The sequence below is a fragment of the Schistocerca gregaria genome, chromosome 1 (assembly GCF_023897955.1).
Source record: "Schistocerca gregaria isolate iqSchGreg1 chromosome 1, iqSchGreg1.2, whole genome shotgun sequence".
NCBI classification, from domain to species: domain Eukaryota; kingdom Metazoa; phylum Arthropoda; class Insecta; order Orthoptera; family Acrididae; genus Schistocerca; species Schistocerca gregaria.
Window position 1 is genome coordinate 743,292,535 of NC_064920.1, and position 22,790 is coordinate 743,315,324.

Consider the following 22,790-nt stretch of genomic DNA (forward strand, 5'->3'; position numbering starts at 1 on the left):
ACCTCAAAGTTTTTATTTCTTCTCCATGGATCTTAATTCCTGCTCCAAATTGTTCTTTCGTTTCCTTTACTGCTTGCTCAATATACAGATTGAATAACACCGAGGAGAGGCTACAACCCTGTCTCACTCCCTTCCCAACCACTACTTCCCTTTCATGTCCCTCAACTCTTATAACTGCCATCTGGTTTCTGTACAAATTGTAAATAGCCTTTCGCTCCCTGTGTTTTACCCCTGCCACCTTCAGAATTTCCAGTCAACATTGTCAAAAGCTTTCTCTAAGTCTACAAATGCTAGAAATGTCGGGTCAGTATTGCCTCACGTGTTCCAACATTTCTATGGAATCCAAACTGATCTGAATTTCTACTAGTTTTTCCATTCGCCTGTAAAAAATTCATGTTAGTATTTTGCAGCACTGGCTTATTAAACTGATAGTTCAGTAGTTTTCATATCTGTCAACACCTGCGTTCTTTGGGATTGGAACTATTATAATCTTCTTGAAGTCTGAGGGCATTTCGCCTGTCTCATACATCTTGCTCACCAAATCGTAGAGTTTTGTTAGGCCTGGCTCTCCCAATGCTGTCAGTAGTTCTAATGGAATGTTGTCTGCTCCAGGAGCCTTGTTTCGACTCTGGTCTTTCAGTGCTCTGTCAAACTCTTCACGCAGTATCATATCTCCTATTTCATTTTCATCTACATTCTCTTCCACTTCTATAATATTGTCCTCAAGAACATCACCCTCGTATAAACCCTCCATATACTCCTTCCACCTTTCTACTTCCCTTTCTTTGATTAGAACTGGGTTTCCATCTGAGCTCTTGATATTCATGCAAGAGGTTCTCTTTTCTCCAAAGGTCTCTTTAATTTTCATGTAGGCAGTATCTGTCTTAACCCTAGTGATATGTGCCTCTACATCCTTACATTTTTCCTCTAGCCATCCCTGCTTATCCATTTTGCACTTCCTGTCGATCTCATTTTTGAGACAATTGTATTCCCTTTTGCCTGCTTCATTTACTGCATTTTTATATTCTCTCCTTTTATCAATTAAATTCAATATCTCTTCTGTTACCCAAGGATTTCTATTAGCCCTCGTGTTTTTACCTACTTGATCATCTGCTACTTTCACTATTTCGTCTCCCAAAGCTACCCACTCTTCTTCTACTGTATTTCTTTTGCCCATTCTTGTCAATCGTTCCCTAATGCACTCCCTGAAACTCCCGTCAACCTCTGGTTCTTTCAGTTTATCCAGGTCCCATCTCTTCAATTTCCCACTCTTTTGCAGTTTCTTCAGTTTTAATCTACAGTTCATAACAAATAGATTGTGGTCAGAGTCCACATCTGCCCCTGGAAATGTCAAACAATTTAAAACCTGGTTCCTAAATTTCTGTCTTACCATTATATAATCTGACACCTTCCAGTATCTCCAGGCTTCTGCCATATATACAACCTTCTTTTATGATTCTTGAACCAAGTGTTAGCTATGATTAAGTTATGCTCTGCGCAAAATTCTACCAGGCAGCTTCCTCTTTCATTTCTTCCCCCCAATCCATATTCCCCTACTACATGTCCTCCTCTCCCTTTTCCTACTATCGAATTCCAGTCACCCATGACTATTAAATTTTTGTCTCCCTTCACTATCTGAATAATTTCTTTTATCTCATCATACATTTCATCAATCTCCTCCATCTGCGGAGCTAGTTGGCATATAAACTTGTACTACTGTGGTAGGTGTGGGCTTCGTATCTATCTTGGCCACAATAATGTGTTCACTATGCTGTTTGTAGTAGCTTACCCGCATTCCTATTTTTTTATTCATTATTAAACATACTCCTAGATTACTCCTATTTGATTTTGTATTTGTAACCCTGTATTCACCTGACCAGAAGTTTTGTTCCTCCTGCCACCGAACTTCACTAACTCCCACCATATCTAACTTTAACCTATCCATTCCCCTTTTTAAATTTTCTAACCTACCTGCCTGATTAAGGGATCTGACATTCCAAGCTCCGATCAATAAAACGCCAGTTTTCTTTTTCCTGATAACAATGTCCTCCTGAGTAGTCTGAATGGGGGACTATTTTACCTCAGAAATATTTTACCCAAGAGGACGCCATTATTATTTAACCATACAGTAAAGCTGCATGCCCTCGGGAAAAATTACAGCTGTAATTTCCCCTTTCTTTCAGCCATTCGCAGTACCAGCACAGCAAGGCCGTTTTGGTTAGTGTTACAAGGCCAGATCAGTCAATCATCCAGACTGTTGCCCTTGCAACTACTGAAAAGGCTGCTGCCCCTCTTCAGGAACCACACGTCTGTCCTCTCAACAGATACCCCTCCATTGGTCCTATCCTATGGTACGGCTATCTGTATCGCTGAGGCATGCAAGCCTCCCCACCAGCGGCAAGGTCCATGGTTAATGGGGGGGGGAATAACTACAATTTTTTGTAGATATAACTTCTTCTTTCCTCTTCCTACAGACGTATGACAAAAACTTGTATTGAAGACACATCTGTTTGTATTCAGTGTGGTGTTCTGAGAAGCACAATATATCTTCCGGCATTTCATCTGCCCTCTTATTTTCTGGTGTAGACATTGGAAGTTCACTCTTTTCTTTAAGAGGCTTCTTGTGTTTCAAAGGAAGATACTAAATGAATGATCATTCAGATCAACTGCCTTTCCAATTGCCAGTGTTTTATTTCACTAGTAGTTATTTGATATGAAGCTATACGAGGTGCATTCAAGTACTAAGGCCTCAGATTTTTTTTCTCCAGACTGGAAAGAGATAGACATGTGCATTGTTTTAAAATGAGGCCGCGTTCATTGTCAATACGTCCCAGAGATGGCAGCACCGTACAGTAGATGGAATTTTACTGCCAGCGGCGAGAATGAGAACTGTTTTAAATGCTTAAAATGGCGACGGTTTTCTTACTTGAACAGCGTGCAATAATTCGTTTTCTGAATTGGCGTGGTGTGAAACCAATTGAAATTCATCGACAGTTGAAGGAGACATGTGGTGATGGAGTTATGGATGTATCAAAAGTGCGTTCGTGGGTGCTACAGTTTAATGAAGGCAGAACATTGTGTGACAATAAACCGAAACAACCTTGGGCTCGCACAAGCCGGTCTGACAACATGATCGAGAAAGCGGAAAGAATTGTTTTGGGGGATCGCCGAATGACTGTTGAACAGATCGCCTCCAGAGTTGGCATTTCTGTGGGTTCTGTGCACACAATCCTGCATGACGACCTGAAAATGTGAAAAGTGTCATCCAGGTGGGTCCCACGAATGCTGACGGACGACCACACGGCTGCCCGTGTGGCATGTTGCCAAGCAATGTTGATGCGAAACGACAGCATGAATGGGACTTTCTTTTCGTCGGTTGTGACAATGGATGAGACGTGGATGCCATTTTTCAATCCAGAAACAAAGTGCCAGTCAGCTCAATGGAAGCACACAGTTCACCGCCACCAAAAAAATTTCGGGTAACCGCCAGTGCTGAAAAAATGATGGTGTCCACGTTCTGGGACAGTGAGGACGTAATCCTTACCCATTGTGTTCCAAAGGGCACTACGGTAACAGGTGCATCCTACGAAAATGTTTTGAAGAACAAATTCCTTCCTGCACTGCAACAAAAACGTCCGGGAAGGGCTGCATGTGTGCTGTTTCACCAAGACAACGTACCCGCACATCGAGCTAACGTTACGCAATAGTTTCTTTGAAATAACAACTTTGAAGTGATTCCTCATGCTCCCTACTCACCTGAACTGGCTCCTAGTGACTTTTGGCTTTTTCCAACAATGAAAGATACTCTCTGTGGCCGCACATTCACCAGGCCGTGCTGCTATTGCCTCAGCGATTTTCCAGTGGTCAAAACACACTCCTAAAGAAGCCTTTGCCGCTGCCATGGAATCATGGCATCAGCGTTGTGAAAAATGTGTACGTCTGCAGGGCGATTACGTCGAGAAGTAACACCAGTTTCATCGATTTCGGGTGAGTAGTTAATTAGAAAAAAAAATCGGAGACCTTAGGACTTGAGAATAAATACGAGGTGTATTCAAGTTCTATCTGCTCAAAAGAGGCCTAGGGAACACAATTGGAAAACAATGTGGGATAGGATGTAGAATACTTTGTCAGGCTGGGTACTTCTCGCAATGACCCAGGTGAGTAACCCATTCCCAGAAGCATCCAAAATGCAAATCATGTTGCATATGATGCATACAAAGAAGAGACAATGCATTAATCATACCAATGTGTGAATATCAATATTTACTTTCTATTTAACTTCTTTACAGTGTTGATTCAATTAGAGAAACAGAAAATACAGAATTTCTGAAAAAAGACTGTAGAAATTAAGATTTTATGAAAGGCATAGTCACAATCTCTTGCAGAAACTGAATATAACATTTATTATTACAATACTGTCCACAGTTGCCACCAGTGACACACTGAAATTGTTAGTAAACTTTCTCATGATAGTTTACATCCACCTTCAAGAGTTTTCCAGTTCAGTTCCTTCAATATCACTGTGACAATCGCCCATGGATCAAACAAACCTGTGACCATTCGTGTTGCCCTTCTCTGTATATGTTCACTAGTCCACATTAAGTTTATTTGGCATGGGTCCCACACACTTGAGCGATATTCTAGAAAAAGTGATTTGTAAACAATCTCCTCCACAGACTGATTGCATTTCCCCAGTATTCTACCAACAAACTGAAGTCTACCACCTGCTTTACCCACGACTGAGCCTATGTGGCCATTCCATTTCTTATCCCTACAAAGTGTGATCTCCTTGGAGTTGTGAGTAGTGAAAAAGATGGAACAGAGGAAATCCTGTGATATTAAAGCGAAGGATTTTGTTTTAGTTAAAAGCTACAAGTGCTTGGAGCATATAACTGACCAAGAAATTCTTTCCTTTTCTTTTCTTTTGTAATTGTTAACCTAACACACCTAGAGGCAGCATTGATGGCATATTTGACCACAGAGAAAGCCAAATTGTCTAAAGATGTTCACAAGGGAAAAGAGTTTCAATTAACTCTGGGATACAAGGGTTTACCCAGGAACCCTTGAATGTTAAGGGGATACAGTGGAACTTGGGAACAGTTATTGGAAGGGTTGTTTTAGCAGGATGAACTCTGAAAGGAGCAAGTGCTGAGACCAAGAATCAAGTCATTGAACTCTTTAAGCCCTGGTTGGGCAGTGGGTGGTTCAGGTAAATCAACTCAGCCTTAGCACAGGCACACAAGTGCTACAGATATGGTGTCCAGGACCTCCGGCACGTAATATGTTGGAACAATTTATTTGAACTTGATCGCTGAAGGTGTCCCAACTGGTTGCTGAGGGGATTCCAAAGGGCTACTGAAGATCCTTTACCTTTTGTCACCTCCGCGTATATGGTTTGTAGTCAGTTAATTGATAATTTTAGGGGGCGGGAGCCAGTAGCAGCTCACCTCCTTGACTCATAGAGTTGGAACATAATGTATCTTTGCATAGGAAAGAAATGAGAGAAATATTTATCCTTAGCGGCACTAATGAAATAGGTGCTATTGGAGTTATAATCGTTTTTTTTGGGTTGAAGAAGGAAGAACTCCCATAATCCCTCCTGTACGATTAACAAACATCACTCCTTCGGGGTGTGGGGACAAGTTCCTCCTGCACTGTTATTCTGAAATGGGATGTGAGATAATTTATCTATCTCTGTAGCTGTCTTCTTTCACTCTTTTGTTTCAACTTGCATGACCTGTAGCATCCTTTCTTTCCTGGCAGTAAAACAGTCTATCAACTTTCCTGGCAGTAAAACAGTCTATCAACCTTCTTATCATCTTCATTTGTGTGCAACTATAATTCTTCTCAGTTTTCATTAATCGCAGGATCCCTGAATTATCGTGATAGGTGATGTTGTCCAGAGTCTTTCAATAGGGTCATTCTTGGACAGATGTTTCTAGAATAGTCCAAACTCCTGGAGAGGATATAATTGAAGGAGATATCAGAGTTATTCAAATTAATGAAACATGTCTTTAGAAAGATCAAAAACCTAAGAAATAACACTTAAAAATAAAGAAAATGAAGGTTGATTTTTTCTTCTCACGTTCTGCAAAAGGCCAAAAATTTCAGAGTTCTACAACATTCATTTAAAACAGAGCATCAGATACTGCATCAAAGAGAAAGATATGTACTTTGGTGCCTAAAAAAAAACAATAAAAGGTAAATCAAGTTTTTTGGTTTAAGAACCACAGTGGTAGGATACTTACCTGATTGAGCAAGTATTATAATAATTATATTTAAAAGATGTTAAAAGAACAATAAAAATATTTGCTTTCAAAAGTAGATGATAATGATATAATTGAAGTATAATTATTACAAGACTACAATGAGAACTTGATATAATGAGCTGAATGTGGTACATCCAAGAAGTGAGTGTCTTTAAATTTGGTATGCAATGCTACACTTTCCGGTCATATTACTGTGACCACCCGTTAAAAGCCTGAATAACCACCTTTAACAGTGCGGACCACTGTGAGATCTATAGAAAGGGAGTCAATGAGGTTCTGGGAGGTACCAACAGGGATGTGGAACCATGGCAACTCCAATGCTGTGGCCAGCTGTGCTAGGCATATCAATTGAAGATCCATGGCACATACAGCCTGATCAAGGTATTCCCACAGATTCTCAATCGGGTTTAAATCCAGGGAGTAAAGTAAACTAATCCTGGCACTCTTCAAACCATGCACACCCACTGCGAGCTGTGTGACACATTGCACTGCACTGCACTGGGGTAGATGCCATTGTGCTGAGGAAAAATACACTGCATGCAGGGGTGGACATGGTCCCTAAAGAATAGAAGCATATTTGTATTGATCCACTGTGCCTTCCAGAATGACTAGATCACCCAAGGCAATGTCAAAAAAACATTCCACAGACCATACTGCTCTCTCTTCTGACCTGGAGCCTTTCGACAATTTTTGCAAGAGTTTGCCATCTGTCCAAAGGCACATAAAACATGATTGATCTAAAAAGTCCACCTGTTGCCACTCGTTGGGTGTCCATTTGCTGTATTGGCATTGTAAATTCCAGCCTTTGTCACTAATGAACGACAGTCAGCATGGGTGCATGAACCATGCACCAGCTGCAGCAGCCCATTCGCTGCAATGTTTACTGAAGGGTCACTGAGGAGACACTGTTGGTAGCCCCTTGGCTTGTGTGGGTAATCAGTTGGCCAACAGTTGCACACCTATAGCCCTTGCGTATCTCCAAAGACATTATTCACACCTGTCATTTATGGCTTATGGTGCACTAAAATTGACTCAGTGCAGGTTTTGGATAGCCCCATTTTGGCATGCACATCATAGTTTAACCACAGTGGCATGCAAACAGTATACACGAACTTAGCCATTTCAGAAATGTTTCTACATGTGGCCAAAAGGCCAATGATCATTCCCTTCTGGATATCAGATAAATTACTGTGTTTTTACATTATGATGACAGCTGCACTGTTCCGTGTGTCCTCACAACATGCTTTATACACCCTAAATTGCCAGTGCTGCTACCTGCTGTCTGTGTGTGCTTATTGAACACTGATGTCAAACACAGGTAGTAACTGGACCATGTAGTTTCCATGCATAAATGATACAAGCAAGACTTATATGTTTATGGGGGTAGCATATTTGGGGGAATTGAATTCAAACAAAAAAGATCTACACGAAATCTTTACAAAACATATAAAGAGTGAAAATAAATATTGTCCTGGGTTGCTTATAAACACATCATTTTCTGTTGAGGTACAGAAGACTGTGTTTGAAGACTGTGTTCACTAAAACACTTCCATCTGAATACTTTTTAAGGCTCTTCCAAGATGATGCAGCCATTTGCACCCAATGACAGCAGCCACACTTGTTATCCCCAACAGTTAGGTAACCACAGTTGGCACCTACTGTATGTCACACAGAAGAGGGTCTCTGAAGACTCACCAAGAAGTAACACTTGGATAGTTAAGACATGGAGCGTAAAACTGATTTGTATCTTTGAAGTGCCTCTTATTCTGACAGTTTGATCTGTGGTTTGTGTTGTGGATGGATATGTAAAAGTCTGAAAGTCTGATATATTAATATTTGCTCCGACAATAAAGCAGTTCTTCATAACAGTTGCTATCCTGTTTTAAGAAAAGAATACAAAGAAATCATAAATTTTACAGGCAGCTGTTTCTGATGGAGCTAGGCTTCTAAGACTGCACCAAGATGGATGCATATGTGACTTCTACAGAAAATGTGGGAGATTGACTAAAAGTTTATATCATTATAACATGACAATCACTAACCAAGAGGTTAAAAGAATGCACATGAACAACAACTGCTGCCAGCTACTTAAAATTTAACATTCCTCATAAATTTTCCTACTATAATTGCTCAAAACAGAACACTTGGGATAGATAATATCTTTGTACAACTACAATTTAATACTGGGAACTTCTGGGAGAAAAATCATTGTATGCGTTTCCTTGGTTTTTTTAAGGTGAAGTTAGGCAAACAAATGCCTACTATTTAGTGCTTAGCTTGTAAGATGATGGCCTGTAGTCTGACACCTCACATAGTGCCCCCCATGTAATGTTCAAAAGAGTGATGCTACATTTAAAGTTAATAAAAAGAGAGAAAAATGGAGAAAGTGTAAAAATGGTTGTTCAAATAACTAATGAAGTGTCATACTAGGAAAGCATCAGGGAAACCTTGTATTATGGCAGTTATCAGCACATCCTAAGAAAGGAGAATAGGCACCCAAAATTTAGCGAGAATAAGCAATTATCCAAAAGTACTTTTGTATGACAAACAGTCCTGTTATATATTTCAAAAATTTGTACAAATATCTCTGGTGTATGCAAGTTTTGTCTGAAATTAGAAGCTCAACTGATAAAATAATATTAATATTTTAAGTAATTACTTTAAAAAAAAAAAGATGACGAAATGTGTTCTAGTAATTCAGAAGGGAAAGGTGTACACTGAAAAATCAGTACGAAGAAAATTATGTAAAATTAAATACTATCTCACATTTGGATCATACATTTGTTAACAGGAGAGGTCTGAAGTTGTGAAAGCATCTCACAATCCATGATTGGTAACTCAACTGGCAACAGCGTTACTCATAAAAAAAAAAACAAGGCATCAGGTTTGCAACACCATCCAGTATACAGTTTTAATTCGAATAAGAATAATTACTTACTGGAAGTCAAAAATATTGAGTAAGGAAAGTGTCGAAATCTATTTCACGGTTAAGATTACACAAGTCAAATTCACGTAATAACAAAAGATTTTTTAAAAAGTAATAAAATATTAGTGAAACTAAAAAAAATCAGGAGTTAATGCATCACCTCAAGAAAATTGGAAAGGCAGATTTTACTGTAACATTACACTTCTACACAAGTTAGAGTGAGATGGGATTGTGGACAGGGCACTGCAATGGTTCAAATCTTATTTGTCAGAAAGAAAAGAGAGAGTTATTGTAAATTCAAATGGAACAAAAATCATTCTCGGACTGGAAAAAGATTTGTACAGGGGTCACACAGGGCTCAATTTTAGGGCCTTATGTTTTTCTGCTGTACATAAATCATTTACCTTTAAGCATTGATGTTCACTCCATTTTATTTGTAAATGACACCTCGGTCTTCATTGAAAATGACAATTTAGAACAAATTCATGGTACTGCAGAAATTATAATGGGAAGCCTAGAATTATAATTTCACCATAATGGATTAAAACTCAATGTCACAAAAACACAATTAGTGCAGTTCAGTGCTAAAACAGCATCAGCATCTCCCACAAAAATAGTGCATGGCGATCAGGAAATGGTTGAAGCAAATTATGTAAAATTTCTACGTCTAAATCTTGACAAAAATTTAAGTTGGAAGGCACACGTAGACTACTTAGCAACCAAGTTAAATAGCCTAGCTTACGCGATGAATGTCTTAACTGGAGGAGGAGGAGATTAGTGTTTAACATCCCATCGACAACGAGGTCATTAGGGATGGAGCGCAAGCTCGGGTGAGGGAAGGATGGGCAACGAAATTGGCCGTGTCCTTTCAAAGGAACCATCCCGACATTTGCCTGAAGCGATTTAGGGAAATCACGGAAAACCTAAATCAAGATGGCCGGAGGAGGGATTGAACCGCCGTCCTCCCGAATGCAATGTCTTATCTGTTTCCACCGTTATGGATATCAGGAAGATAGTCTACCACAGCCACTTTGAGACTATAAATCGATGCGGAGTAATTTTCTGGAGAAACTCAACAAACAGCCCGAGATTACTCTCTTCAAAAGAGAATCATAAAAAACATGTGTTTAGTCCAAAAAAGAGCATCATGTCAGCCATTATTTAAAAAATTAAGAATACATTTACGAAATTTTTATTTTCGTATATAAAAATCAAAACTCACTTGACAATTTTCATTTCAACCACAATTACAGAACTTGTCACAGACACAGTTTCAAACTTCCCTCTCATAACTTAAAACTTCACGCTCAAATACCATTGTACAATGGATTAAAATTTTACTATAAATTAAATAACACATATCTGTTAAATATGGAGTTTGTCCCATTAAAAAGATCATTATTTAATACACTAGTGGAAAAATGTTGTTATTCAGTTGAAGAATTCATGCAGGACAGATTGGTCATTTGAAAAGACAAGAAACATAAAAAAATATGTATTGTATAATAAGTTGTTAATATATTGTATAAATTGTATTGAAAGCTGCAAAATGACCATAAGTGTTATATATGTTCTTGTTAATTGTTCATGTCTAAAAATTCAGAAATACCTGCTTAAATATGGTAGTTATTATAATCTTATTTTTTAAAAGTAATCTGACGAGTCTCCAATACAAAAATCTTTGATTTGTACCTGTTGTGAGATGAATAAACTTCATTCTACTCTTTCTTTTAACACATACTTTTTGGCACTACATCTGGCAAAATGGAGATAAAACAATTTTTCAATGTGTTACGTCTCAGCAGCATTCTGTTCTAATTCAACAGTTTTTGGCCAGTATGGTGAAGGATGGAAAGTATGATTATATCACTCGCAGCCTTTGTTGAGAGGGACCTCCACGTTAAGAGGAGAATATATGACAGCCTTTCATCAGTTTCTCCTGAATTAACTCTTTAAAATTTCCTGGCATTTCTTTTCATTAATGAAACACAGATCATGAAATTACCTTCACAAAACCAAGTTCTTCAACAAAACCAAATAATCTTGGATTCAGTTCTTCCAGATTCAACAAAGGTCGCTTAATCATTAGCTGGAGTAACTGCCTTGAAGCACGACACACAGGTCTTTCCTCAAAGTCCCAGTTATGAATAACTCTTGCTGGTATTACAGCCATGGAATTCCAGTGGCAGCTTGGACAGTAATAACAGCCATCATAATCACACAGACGTGGCTCCACCCAGCTGTTTTCTGTTAACAATACATGTTCTGTTTAATAAAGATACAATTTGTGCATCTATATTAAAGTTTGCATTCAAGAGGCATAATGCAATACATGAAACTAGAATGCAGGAACATTTTTATTTTTTTAAAAAAAGAAAAAACTCTACACTAAAGCAGCAAACACTATGCAGAAATTGAAACATTATTGAATCTTTTGCACAAGTTAACTTACAGAGCATACTATGCTAACTATTTCACACACAGATGTTTTTAACATACAGATAAAATGGCTCATGTAGGCAATCTTCAAGCTTCATTAATTTCCAAGTATGCAAGTGTACATCAATAATCAAAACACAGGATACCTGACAATCATTCTAAAATTTGCATATTACATTACCAAAGAAAATAAAATGTTTTCTGAACCCACCTTTTTAAAAGAGTAAAATAAATATACTCACATATATTGAAATTGTTCATTACAGTAATAAAGCGAAAAACTAACTGGTATCAGTTTGCATTTATCACGAATCTCACGCCCAGCTCTAAGTCCCAAGTGACTGGAAAAAAGGTGACGTCTGTGTGTAAGAAGGGCAACAGAATTGATCTGCAAAATTACAGACCAGTATTCCTAACATCAGTTAGCTGCAGAATCCCTGAGTAGAAAAAGGTGAGATTAAGTTGATCTGTGGTAAATGGAATAGCCAGCATTTTTGCAGAAATCCCAGTTTACAATTTTACCATATTGCATGCTGCCTTGCACTTATATCATTTCTATAATATGACTTCAGCTTAAGACACACTGGCTTATATGTACTACAGCTAAATGACATTTCACAGACTTTAGCAATATTTTTAGCTTATACAGATAAGGAGCGTACCACTTAGTTATGCATCCTTTCCTGTTTTTCTTTGAATATGGCCTCTGGGTATTTTAGTAGGACAGCATTTATTAAAAAGGTGGCTATTATAGTACATTAGAAATTTTCATATGCTTCACAAGATGACTGAAACACTTTGACAATGGAGCTCCAGTCAAAAGTCTGTAGATAATGTCTGAAATTTGTTGTGTGTATATCAAGCAGTAGTCTCATTGTCCCAGATTCAGCCTTATGTTTGTGAATGTTTCCAACTCCAGACAGTCTCGGGAGTTGGCCATCATGGTCAGATAACAATGGCTCAATGATATTCAAGTGAGTCTCCTGTTTACATATACCTGTAATGATATTAGAGGGAATCATTTTTTCTGATATTTTTATCAATGATGCAGTAAAGAATTTGGTAACAAAGTCTATAGAAAGCATCTAGTCCCAGAATTTTTCACTAACACATCTGAATTAATATCACCAATAATGTAGGAAAAGAGAGACTGCTACTTACTGTAAAACAAGACACATTAAGTTTCAGACAGGCACAATTGAAAGACACTTACACAAAGCTTTCAGCCAACACACACACACACACACACACACACACACACACACACACACACACACAGTACCAACTCTGGCAGCTCAGGCCACAGTTCAGCCAACACACACACACACACACACACACACACACACACACACACACACACACACACAGTACCAATTCTGGCAGCTCAGGCCACAGTTATTGTGTGTATGAATGACGTCTCTCTCGCTCTTTCTCTTTAGCTGACAAAGACTGTGGCTGAATGCTTTGTGTGCTTTTAATTGTGCCTGACTGCAACTTAGTGTGTCTTGTTTACAGTAAGCAACAATCTATCTTTTCCTACAATGCTGATATTCCTGTGCGAACTTTCCATTTGATTTTGCCGAACGGCTTAATATCATCAATGATTAATACTCTATTTGTCTCATATTTAGGAAGTAAAAGTTTTTCAATTAACTCTATAAAATCCTTAAGTCTGTTTTGGATGGATAGCATACAGCCATTATAATCACTTTGCAGTCATGGAATTGGATAGCAGCAGCTTCAAATTTTCCTTCTACAGTTAAATGTTTAATACCTATAACTTTGGCTTTTAGGACAACCATTCTTCAGCTATTATTGCTACACTGTCACCCTTCATATTCTGAGATCTATAGTAACCAATTAAGCTTGTGTGGTCAGCTAGGGTGTATAAGTTACATTCTTCTTCCTTAAGCCAGTGTTCATTCGGACACAATGTTTAAAAAAAATATTTTGTTATGAATATCTCTAACAATAGCTGTACATTCAGTTGGTATCAGGTCACAGATCTGTTATGCAGTTCTGGTGAACCCAACTTAGACATTTCCTGCTTGTCATGATTCCTGTATCATTTACTTTGAAATGCTTTATTCTCAGTAATATTACCTATACCTATTAATGGTACCTCTACTTTTTCTTCAGAGGAATATGATTACATTAAGTGCACAGGGTTCACACACACGTCTAGTGTGTCTGGTTGATCACTGCTGTGATGTTTCTCTTCTTCTTCTTCTTCTTCTTCTTCTTCTTCTTCCCCCCCCCCCCCTCTCGGAAGGGGTGGGGGTGTCTCGAAAGGGGTGGGGGGGCTCGGAAGGGGTGGGGGGGCTCTCGGAAGGGGGGGTCTCGGAATGGGGGGTCTCGGAATGGGGGGTCTCGGAAGGGGGGGTCTCGGAAGGGGGGGTCTCGGAAGGGGGGGTCTCGGAAGGGGGGGTCTCGGAAGGTGCGGAGCTCAGAAGGAGGGGGGGGCTCGGAAGGGGGGGCTCGGAAGGGGGGGCCCGGAAGGGGGGGGGCAGGAAGGAGAGGGGATGGTGATCAGGGGAACCAGACATGCGCTGGGGTTGGTGATACGAGTTTGGGGGGTTACACAGAGGGGCGGTGACATATGGCGTCCACTAACGTGTGGTGGCAAGTTAGGTGGGGGAGTTGCGACGCGAGGGCTGTGGCGATACGGGCTGCACTGCGGTGGTGCTGGGGTGTGGGGATAATGGGGGTGGGGGTAATGGGGACGTGGAGGGCAAGGTGCGTGGGCGGAGTGTTACACGCAGAGAAGGGACAGTGGGAGACAGGCAGTGAAGGGGGCGGGAGGGGGGGAGGTGAGCAAGTAGGGGCAGGGGGAGGAAGAACACAGGGAAGACTTCCACACATTCGCAGTCTCCTTAATAACACAGTTTGTTGTGGATACTGTTATGCCACTATGTCTCCCAAAGCCGAAAAACTGTGCAACATAAGACAGAACGTAGGTCAGTTTCATAGATTCTCATCTCCAGGAGCAGTTTCAGCATAGCCTGTTTAGCCAGCTTATCAGTAAGTTCATTGCCTGGGATTCTGACATGTCCTAGGGTCTACACAAACACTACTGAATGACTGGACTGTTCCCGGGCAAAGATGGACTCCTGCATGGTCGCTACCAAAGGATGGCGAGGGTAGCACTGGTCGATAGCTTGTAAGCTGCTCAGGTAGTCAGAACAGAGAAGAAACGACTCACCAGAACAGAAACGGATGTACTGAAGTGCATGAGATATGACAACAAGCTCTACAGTGAATACACTGCAGCAAGCAGGCAAGGAATGCTGTTCAATATGACCTCTGTGGACATAGACGAACCCAACACTACCATCAGCCATCAAGCCATCAGTGTGAACAACTTCAGATCCCCAGAACGCCAAGAATCGAGAGGAAGTAACAGCAGAGAGCAGCAGGGTTAACTGAGTCCTTAAGGGCCATGCAAAAGTTCCAGACAAAGCTTCGGCCGAGGTGTACACCATGGAGGTGTAGGAGAATGGACCTCAAGTAGAGGTGGAGTTTGGAGAGAAAGGATCGCAAGCAAACTGCAATCGTGAGCCCTGACCTGGGCTGCCGATGCGGGATATGAACTGGGAAAGAGAGGTGGTAATTCAGATGCTCAGGAGAACTATGAATGGGTGCAGGATAACTGGTGAACAGTTGTGCATCTCGGATCCACAATGGAGGGACTCTGGCCTCCACCAGGGCGCTGGTCACAAGACTCATTCTAAAAGCTCCCGTCGCAGGATTGAACAAGAGCTCTGTATAGCTGCAGCAGAGTAGAGCAATTAGCAGTTGGTGTTGCTCAGGCAGCGGAGAGCACTGAGGTGCTGCCAGCACTCCCATTTAAGCTGACAAAGGTGAGGTAGCCAAGTCAATCAGGTGTCAAAAACCAGTCCTAAGAATCGATGTGTCTCCACTACAGTGAATGGATCATCATTAAGACAAAGGTCAGGTTCTAGATGAACAGTACAACACTGACAGAAGAGCATGACACACAATTTCACGGCTGGAAACTGGAAGCTGTGGGCTAGAACCCATGACTGCGCCTTGTGAATGGCTCTCTGTATGCGCCACTCAGCAACACCAGTAGTGGAGGGGCAATACGAAATGCATAAGTCATCCGCATACAGAGAAGGAGAGAACGACGGCCCTACAGCTGCTGCTAGGCCGTTGATGGCCACTAAAAAGAGAGATACACTCAATACGGAACCCTGTGGAATACCATTCTCCTGAATACGGGGGGAAACTATGGGAGGCAGCAACTTGGACACAGAAAGTATTGAGCGACAAGATGTTTTGGATAAAAATCGGGAGTGGGCAACTGAGACCCCACTCATACAATGTGGCAAGGATATGATGTCGCCAGGTCATGTCGTATGCTTTATGTAAGTCAAAGAAGACAGCAACCAGGTTCTGGCATCAGGAAAAGGCTGTTTGGACGGCAGACTTGAGGGACACAAGATCATCAGTGGTAGAGTGGCCCTGGCGGAAACTGCCCTGACATGGAGCCAATAGGCCACATGACTCCAAGACACAACCCAACTGCCAACACACCATATGTTCCAGCAGCTTATTGAGAACATTGGTGAGGCTGATGGGCCGACAGCTACCAACGTTAAGTGGACTTTTACTGGGATTTAGCACCAGAATGATGGTGCTTTCCTGCCATTGTGATGGAAAGATGCCACTGCATCAGACCCAGTTGAAGATGATGAGGAGATATCGCTTGTAGCCAGATGAGATGTTTAATCATCTGACTGCAGATCTGATCCAGCCCAGAAGCTGTGTCGGGGTAATGTGCAAGGGCACTGAGGAGCTCCCACTCTGTAAACGGGACATTATAGGGTTCACTGTGGCATGTAGTGAATAAAAGGACTTTCCTTTCCATCCGCCATTTTGAGGGTGCAAAAGGATGGGGGGTAGTTCTCTGACACAGAGGCTCGAGCATAGTGCTTAGCAAAGTGCTCGGCAAGTGCGTTTCTCTGGCTGGGAGGGCTTCACTGATTCAGTCTGCTGGACTGAGAATGATCATGAAGCCCTACGACCACCTGCTTTTGGGCACTTCAGATACTGGCAGGTGTCATCTTTCCCACTAGCAGAAACCTGGGAAGGGAGTGACCCAGAGACACCTTCCTAACAACAGGAGCTAAAGAAGACTTGCACTTCTCCGGCTGAGAAGTGGGGAATGGTGTCCTCGATGGTTTGGGGGACAGTGCTCCCGAGGTAGGTGGTGCGGGAGCAACAGGGAGGAAAGTGCCCCCCCATCATCAAGGGGGCATGTGTTGTCTTCCAGCTCTGAGAGCCGACTGGAACTCGTGGAACTGTAGCGGTGGCATAAGAGGAGGTCATAGCCACAGGATATAGGCACGCAAATTTTCTCTTGGCCTCAGTGCAGGTAAGTTGGTCCAGGGTCTTGTATTCCATGATTTTCCTTTCTCATTGTATAATCCTGCAGTCTGGTGAGCAAGGGGAATGATGCTCTCCGGAGTTGACACAGGTGGGAGGTGGGGCACATGGAGTATTGGGATGGGATGGACGTCCACAATCTTGACATGTGATGCTGGAAGTACAGCGGGAAGACATATGGCCAAACTTCCAGCACTTAAAGCACTGCATCGGGGGAGGAATATGTGGCTTCACATCACAGAGGTATACCATCACCTTGACCATCTCAGGTAATATGTCACCCTCAAAGGTCAAGACGAATGCACTGGTGTCAACTTGACTATCCCTCAGACCCAGATGGATGCATCAGATGAAATGAACTCATCATTCTAAGTTGTCGTGCAGTTCGTCGTCAGACTGCAAAAGAAGGTCCCTGTGGAATATAATACCCTGGACCGTATTTAAGCTCTTATGAGGAGTGATGGTAACATAAACATTCCCCAGCTTGTCACAAGCAAGTAATGCCCATGACTGGGCAGAGGATGCTGTTTTTATCAAGACTGACCCTGATCGCATTTTAGACAAGCCCTCCACCTCCCCAAACTTGTCCTCTAAGAGCTCTACAAAAAACTGAGGCTTCATCGAGACAAAGGAGTCCTCATCAGCTCTTGTACATTTGAAGTATCGGGGCGAATAAGGTTCGCTGCCATCCTTAGCATGGCGTTCCTCCAATGGTGTTGCCAGGGAGGGGAATGATTTAGGATTATACTTCCTTGCATTGTACTGAGACTTGGAATGCTTAGAGACTGCTGGTGTTCGATCACCAGCAAGTGATGACATGATATGCTATGCTTCATCACGTGTCATCCACCCTGATGCCACCCACTTCAACCAGGGACCCTTCCCATGGGTGCCACCTAGCCACAGCAAAGGTCACCTGGTAGGATGGCCATTGCCGGGAGTCCTGATGCCCCAGGGTGACAGTCATCTACTCCTTGGCATACGTGGGGAGTTAACGGCACAGGCATCAGCAGAGCAATCCCTGTGTAGTCATGGGGGTACAGCCAACAGGGTACATGGCGGCCCCACCACAACAGACTGGCTATCATGCTGGATATGAGGTGCAAAGAATTCTGTGGCCCTCATCGGCACAGAAAACAACACTGCATATGGGGGTTAACTCTGCCCATTTATTACGCTGTGTTACAGGGCCTCTGCATCCCATATAATATCTAAGGAGGAAGAAGAAGAAGAAGAAGAAGAAGAAGAAGAAGAAGATGATGATGATGATGAGGAGGAGGAGGAGGATGGTGATGACGATGTGTCAGCAAACCATAATGCAGAAGTGGGATGGTGCCCCATCATGCAGAAACAATATAACCTGTCGTATTGCCAAAGGCACATTTTTAAACAGTCCAGGCAAAGTGTTCTATAAAAAGCCAAGGTAAGTTCCTCTGTTGTGGCGTTGAATAATAAATGGTCCAAGTAGATGGTCACCATGACTCCCTATCCACACAATGATGCTAACAATAAGACACCTCAACCATTTCCCAAGAATTGTCTGCAGCCTAAAGACGACGATTATGCAGATTGATGATGCCAGCTCTTGTAAAGGTTGCTTTGTAGGTGAAGAGGACTGATGACAGAAATCCCATAATTGTGATGATCTGATGCAAAAACTATCAACAAAATCCTTACCACAGAGGGAAATCTGCTGCTGATAATCCTCATTGTAGATGATAGGGATAGTAGCGATTGTCATGCAGGATACAAATAAAATCATGTTTTGGCTTACTCGATGTTGACAGGCCACTTGCCTGGAGCTTGTACTTCGGTTCATATCAATATTCCAAAGAAATCAGTCTGAAAATCTGGTGTATGCACAGCCTGCCAACTAGCTGCGCATTCATCTGTCTGAAAGGATTCATGATCACACAAATGCTGAAAAAAAGTTTGAAATGTTGTATGATGTGGTTGGTGTCTGTAGAGGCATAGTGGTGCTGCTTGGCTGTACACAAACACCATCTTGGCTTGTTCCCGACATGAATACCGGATCATTCTGCTGCTCATGTTACGCTGCATCAATCCTATGGCATGCAAAACACAAGGAACAGATGGTATCTGGTCACAGGAACTTTCATTTGTCAGCACCATTGGCCATGGCAACAATGCATTTCTGGACACATGTTTATCATCTTTTTCCCTCCATTTCCAGTTAGGAATCTGTTCCTGCAGTCTGCCATTTTTTCGGCCAAGCATCTCCTCCAAATCCCCAAGACTGATTTCAACCAAATTTGGCGCACAAACAGTGAGTTTCATGAGTATCATTACTGTAGGGCAGTTTGAACTCTAGCTTCCACAGGCGCAGAGATAGAGGCAAGAATGTTTTTTTTCAGCCCCTAGTGTGTAGGTTGCCATGCATGACGGGCATGTTGTGTTGGAGTAGTATCAGCCTGCTTTATAGATCTGCTCCGCACGACAACCTATTTGTCACAGGCAAAAAACGGTTTTCATGCCCCCAACATGAAGGCTGTACACAACAGGAACATGAAGGCTGCCCTACACAACAGGCATGCTGTAGGAACAATATAACCTTGCCTTGTCACCTTGTCAATCTGTTTTGCAGCAGTTACATGTGTGAATGGGCATTGCTGAGAAGAGGGGGAGGGGAGGGGAGGAGGAGATGATGAATAGGGGGAGGATGATGTGGGCAGAGAAGGGAAGAGGACACCGACAGATGGAGAGGGGGACGATGTGATGGAAGAGGAAGGAGGGGGAGGTGCAGAAGGCAGGTGGAAAGAGTAGTGGGGTAGTTTGCTGGTGGAAAAGTAAGAGGGGGGAGAAGGAGATGGAAAGAGAGAGGGGGGCAGAGGATATGGAAAGAGAGAGGGGGAGGATGATAGGTCAAAGAGAGGGGCCAGGTGAGATGAACAGAGTGGAAGGAGGAGATGGAGAGACAGTGTGTAGGGAGAAGGATATTGACAGACTGAGGTGGGAAGATGAGCTGGAAAGAGAGAGGGGAGGAAGAAGTGGACCTAGGGGGGAGGAAGGCAGCTGTGCAGTATACGTGTTGAACACACACAAGCAAAACTGCAGGCTAAAAGCTGGTGTATAATAAAAGTGAAGCACTGTGGGACATCATAGAAGAAGATTCCAGAAGACATAGACACAAATACAATAACATAAAAATTAAAGATAGAGTAATTAATAGAAAATTGACAGGAACTAGCAAATTGTGTAAATAACTGTTTTTAGGTATTGAGAGAATCTGCAACAAAATTTTCTTAAAATAGGTGCAGAATCTGCAATGAACTATATAGCCTGCACAATGATGTATCCCACAACAGAGCAAGAAGTCAGGAATGCAATACAAATACAAATCCTAAAGGAAAGTAGTCTGTAGGCCTGGATGCATTTCTAATCTCTTTCCTTGAGGCATGCACAGACAGCATACAAAAACTCCTTTAATGAATATAATAAGTGAGCCTTTATTTCATGTATTTCACCATGGTCTCCAAATAACACACGAGTTGCGCACCTACTAAAGAAATGCAAATCAAAAAATATTGAAAACTACAGGCTAATATCTCTACTGTCACATTTGTGGAAGGAAAAAACTACAATCAATCATGAAAGCAGATTTAATGAGTTACCTGAAGAAAAAACCCTTATTAATAAAGCACAGTTGACTTCCAAGATAGTACTTCTGTTCCAGTCATAACACAGTACACAAAAGTGGTATCCGAAACTATGAACAGGGATGACAAAGGTATATTTTCAAACATGTTCACGACTTTTGAAAAATGTTGACCATAAGATACTACTACAGAAACTAGAAGTATTAGATATAAGGGGAACAGCTAATGAGTAGTTCCAGTCATACCTGGAAAATAAGGTGCCAAGGGTAATGCAGTTCACTCTCAAACTGATATCAATTTTTAGGAAACAATTATAAGAATCAAAACATACGAACAGACACTAATAAAACACCAGAACTCCTAAAGAGACAATCGATCAATACGTAATAAATCAACATTGTACACAAAGAACACAAATAAACATGAATTACAGCTTAAAGGGTAAAAACAGCTGTGTCACATGAAACATATATGATGAATGTAAATACTGTGTAGGTAATACAAAGTACAGGGTTATTACAAATGACTGAAGCGATTTCACAGCTCTACAATAACTTTACTGTTTGAGATATTTTCACAATGCTTTGCACACACATACAAAAACTCAAAAAGTTTTTTTTAGGCATTCACATATGTTCAATATGTGCCCCTTTAGTGATTCGGTAGACATCAAGCCGATAATCAAGTTCCTCCCACACTCGGCGCAGCATGTCCCCATCAATGAGTTCGAAAGCATCGTTGATGTGTGCTCGTAGTTCTGGCACGTTTCTTGGTAGTGGAGGTTTAAACACTGAATCTTTCACATAACCCCACAGAAAGAAATCGCATGGGGTTAAGTCGGGAGAGCGTGGCGGCCATGATATGAATTACTGATCATGATCTCCACCATGACCGATCCATCGGTTTTCCAATCTCCTGTTTAAGAAATGCCGAACATCATGATGGAAGTGCGGTGGAGCACCATCGTGTTGAAAGATGAAGTCCGCGCTGTCGGTCTCCAGTTGTGGCATGAGCCAATTTTCCAGCATGTCCAGTTACACGTGTCCTGTAACGTTTTTTTCACAGAAGAAAAAGGGGCCATAAACTTTAAACCGTGAGATTGCACAAAACACGTTAACTTTTGGTGAATTGCAAATTTGCTGCACGAATGCGTGAGGATTCTCTACCGCCCAGATTCGCACATTGTGTCTGTTCACTTCACCATTTAGAAAAAATGTTGCTTCATCACTGAAAACAAGTTTCGCACTGAACGCATCCTCTTCCATGAGCTGTTGCAACCGCGCCGAAAATTCAAAGTGTTTGACTTTGTCATCGGGTGTCAGGGCTTGTAGCAATTGTAAACAGTAAGGCTTCTGCTTTAGCCTTTTCCGTAAGATTTTCCAAACCGTCGGCTGTGGTACGTTTAGCTCCCTGCTTGCTTTATTCGTCTACTTCCGGCTACGCGTGAAACGTGCCCGCACGCATTCAACCGTTTCTTCGCTCACTGCAGGCTGACCCGTTGATTTCCCCTTACAGAGGCATCCAGAAGCTTTAAACTGCGCATACCATCGCCAAATGGAGTTAGCAGCTGGTGGATCTTTGTTTAACTTCGTCCTGAAGTGTCGTTGCACTGTTATGAGTGACTGATGTGAGTGCATTTTGTCTCACTGCGCTCTTGAGCACTCTGGCGGCAGAAACCTGAAGAGCGGCTTCAGCCGAGCAAAACTTTATGAGTTTTTCGACGTATCTGTAGTGTGTCGTGACCATATGTCAATGAATGGAGCTACAGTGAATTTATGAAATCGCTTCAATTATTTGTAATAGCCCTGTATTTATAAATGATTATTGGCTGCCAACTTGTCTAGAATGTACACATTAAGACACAGACAAAGAGAATGTTGTCAGTGTTTTACACTCGTAGGGTCCAATCATTATATGACAACCAGTGTCTCATCACAGCATACTATTCCTAAGTACATTAAATTCTTAGCTATGGGATTTTCTTCTGGGAATCAAATGCATGAAACACCAACAATTTTCAAACTGCAGAAAAAGAAGATATGAATAATAACTGAAAGCAATAGTTGGGTTCACTGTAAGGAAATATCTTTAAGAAAATTGGTATCCTCACTTTCCCATCTTTGGACACAT

The 22,790-nt window shown here is 41.7% G+C and overlaps 1 protein-coding gene across 3 annotated transcripts in view; it reads right to left on the minus strand.

The window, feature by feature from the left end:
• LOC126267467 (differentially expressed in FDCP 8 homolog A) overlaps nucleotides 1–22,790 on the minus strand; it is a 76,115-nt gene that overhangs the window by 35,348 nt on the left and 17,977 nt on the right. For all 3 annotated transcript variants that reach the window (XM_049972760.1, XM_049972741.1, XM_049972751.1), the window contains one exon: nucleotides 11,201–11,442. In XM_049972760.1, the coding sequence (XP_049828717.1) occupies nucleotides 11,201–11,442 (242 nt within the window). The remainder of the gene's footprint in view (nucleotides 1–11,200; nucleotides 11,443–22,790) is intronic.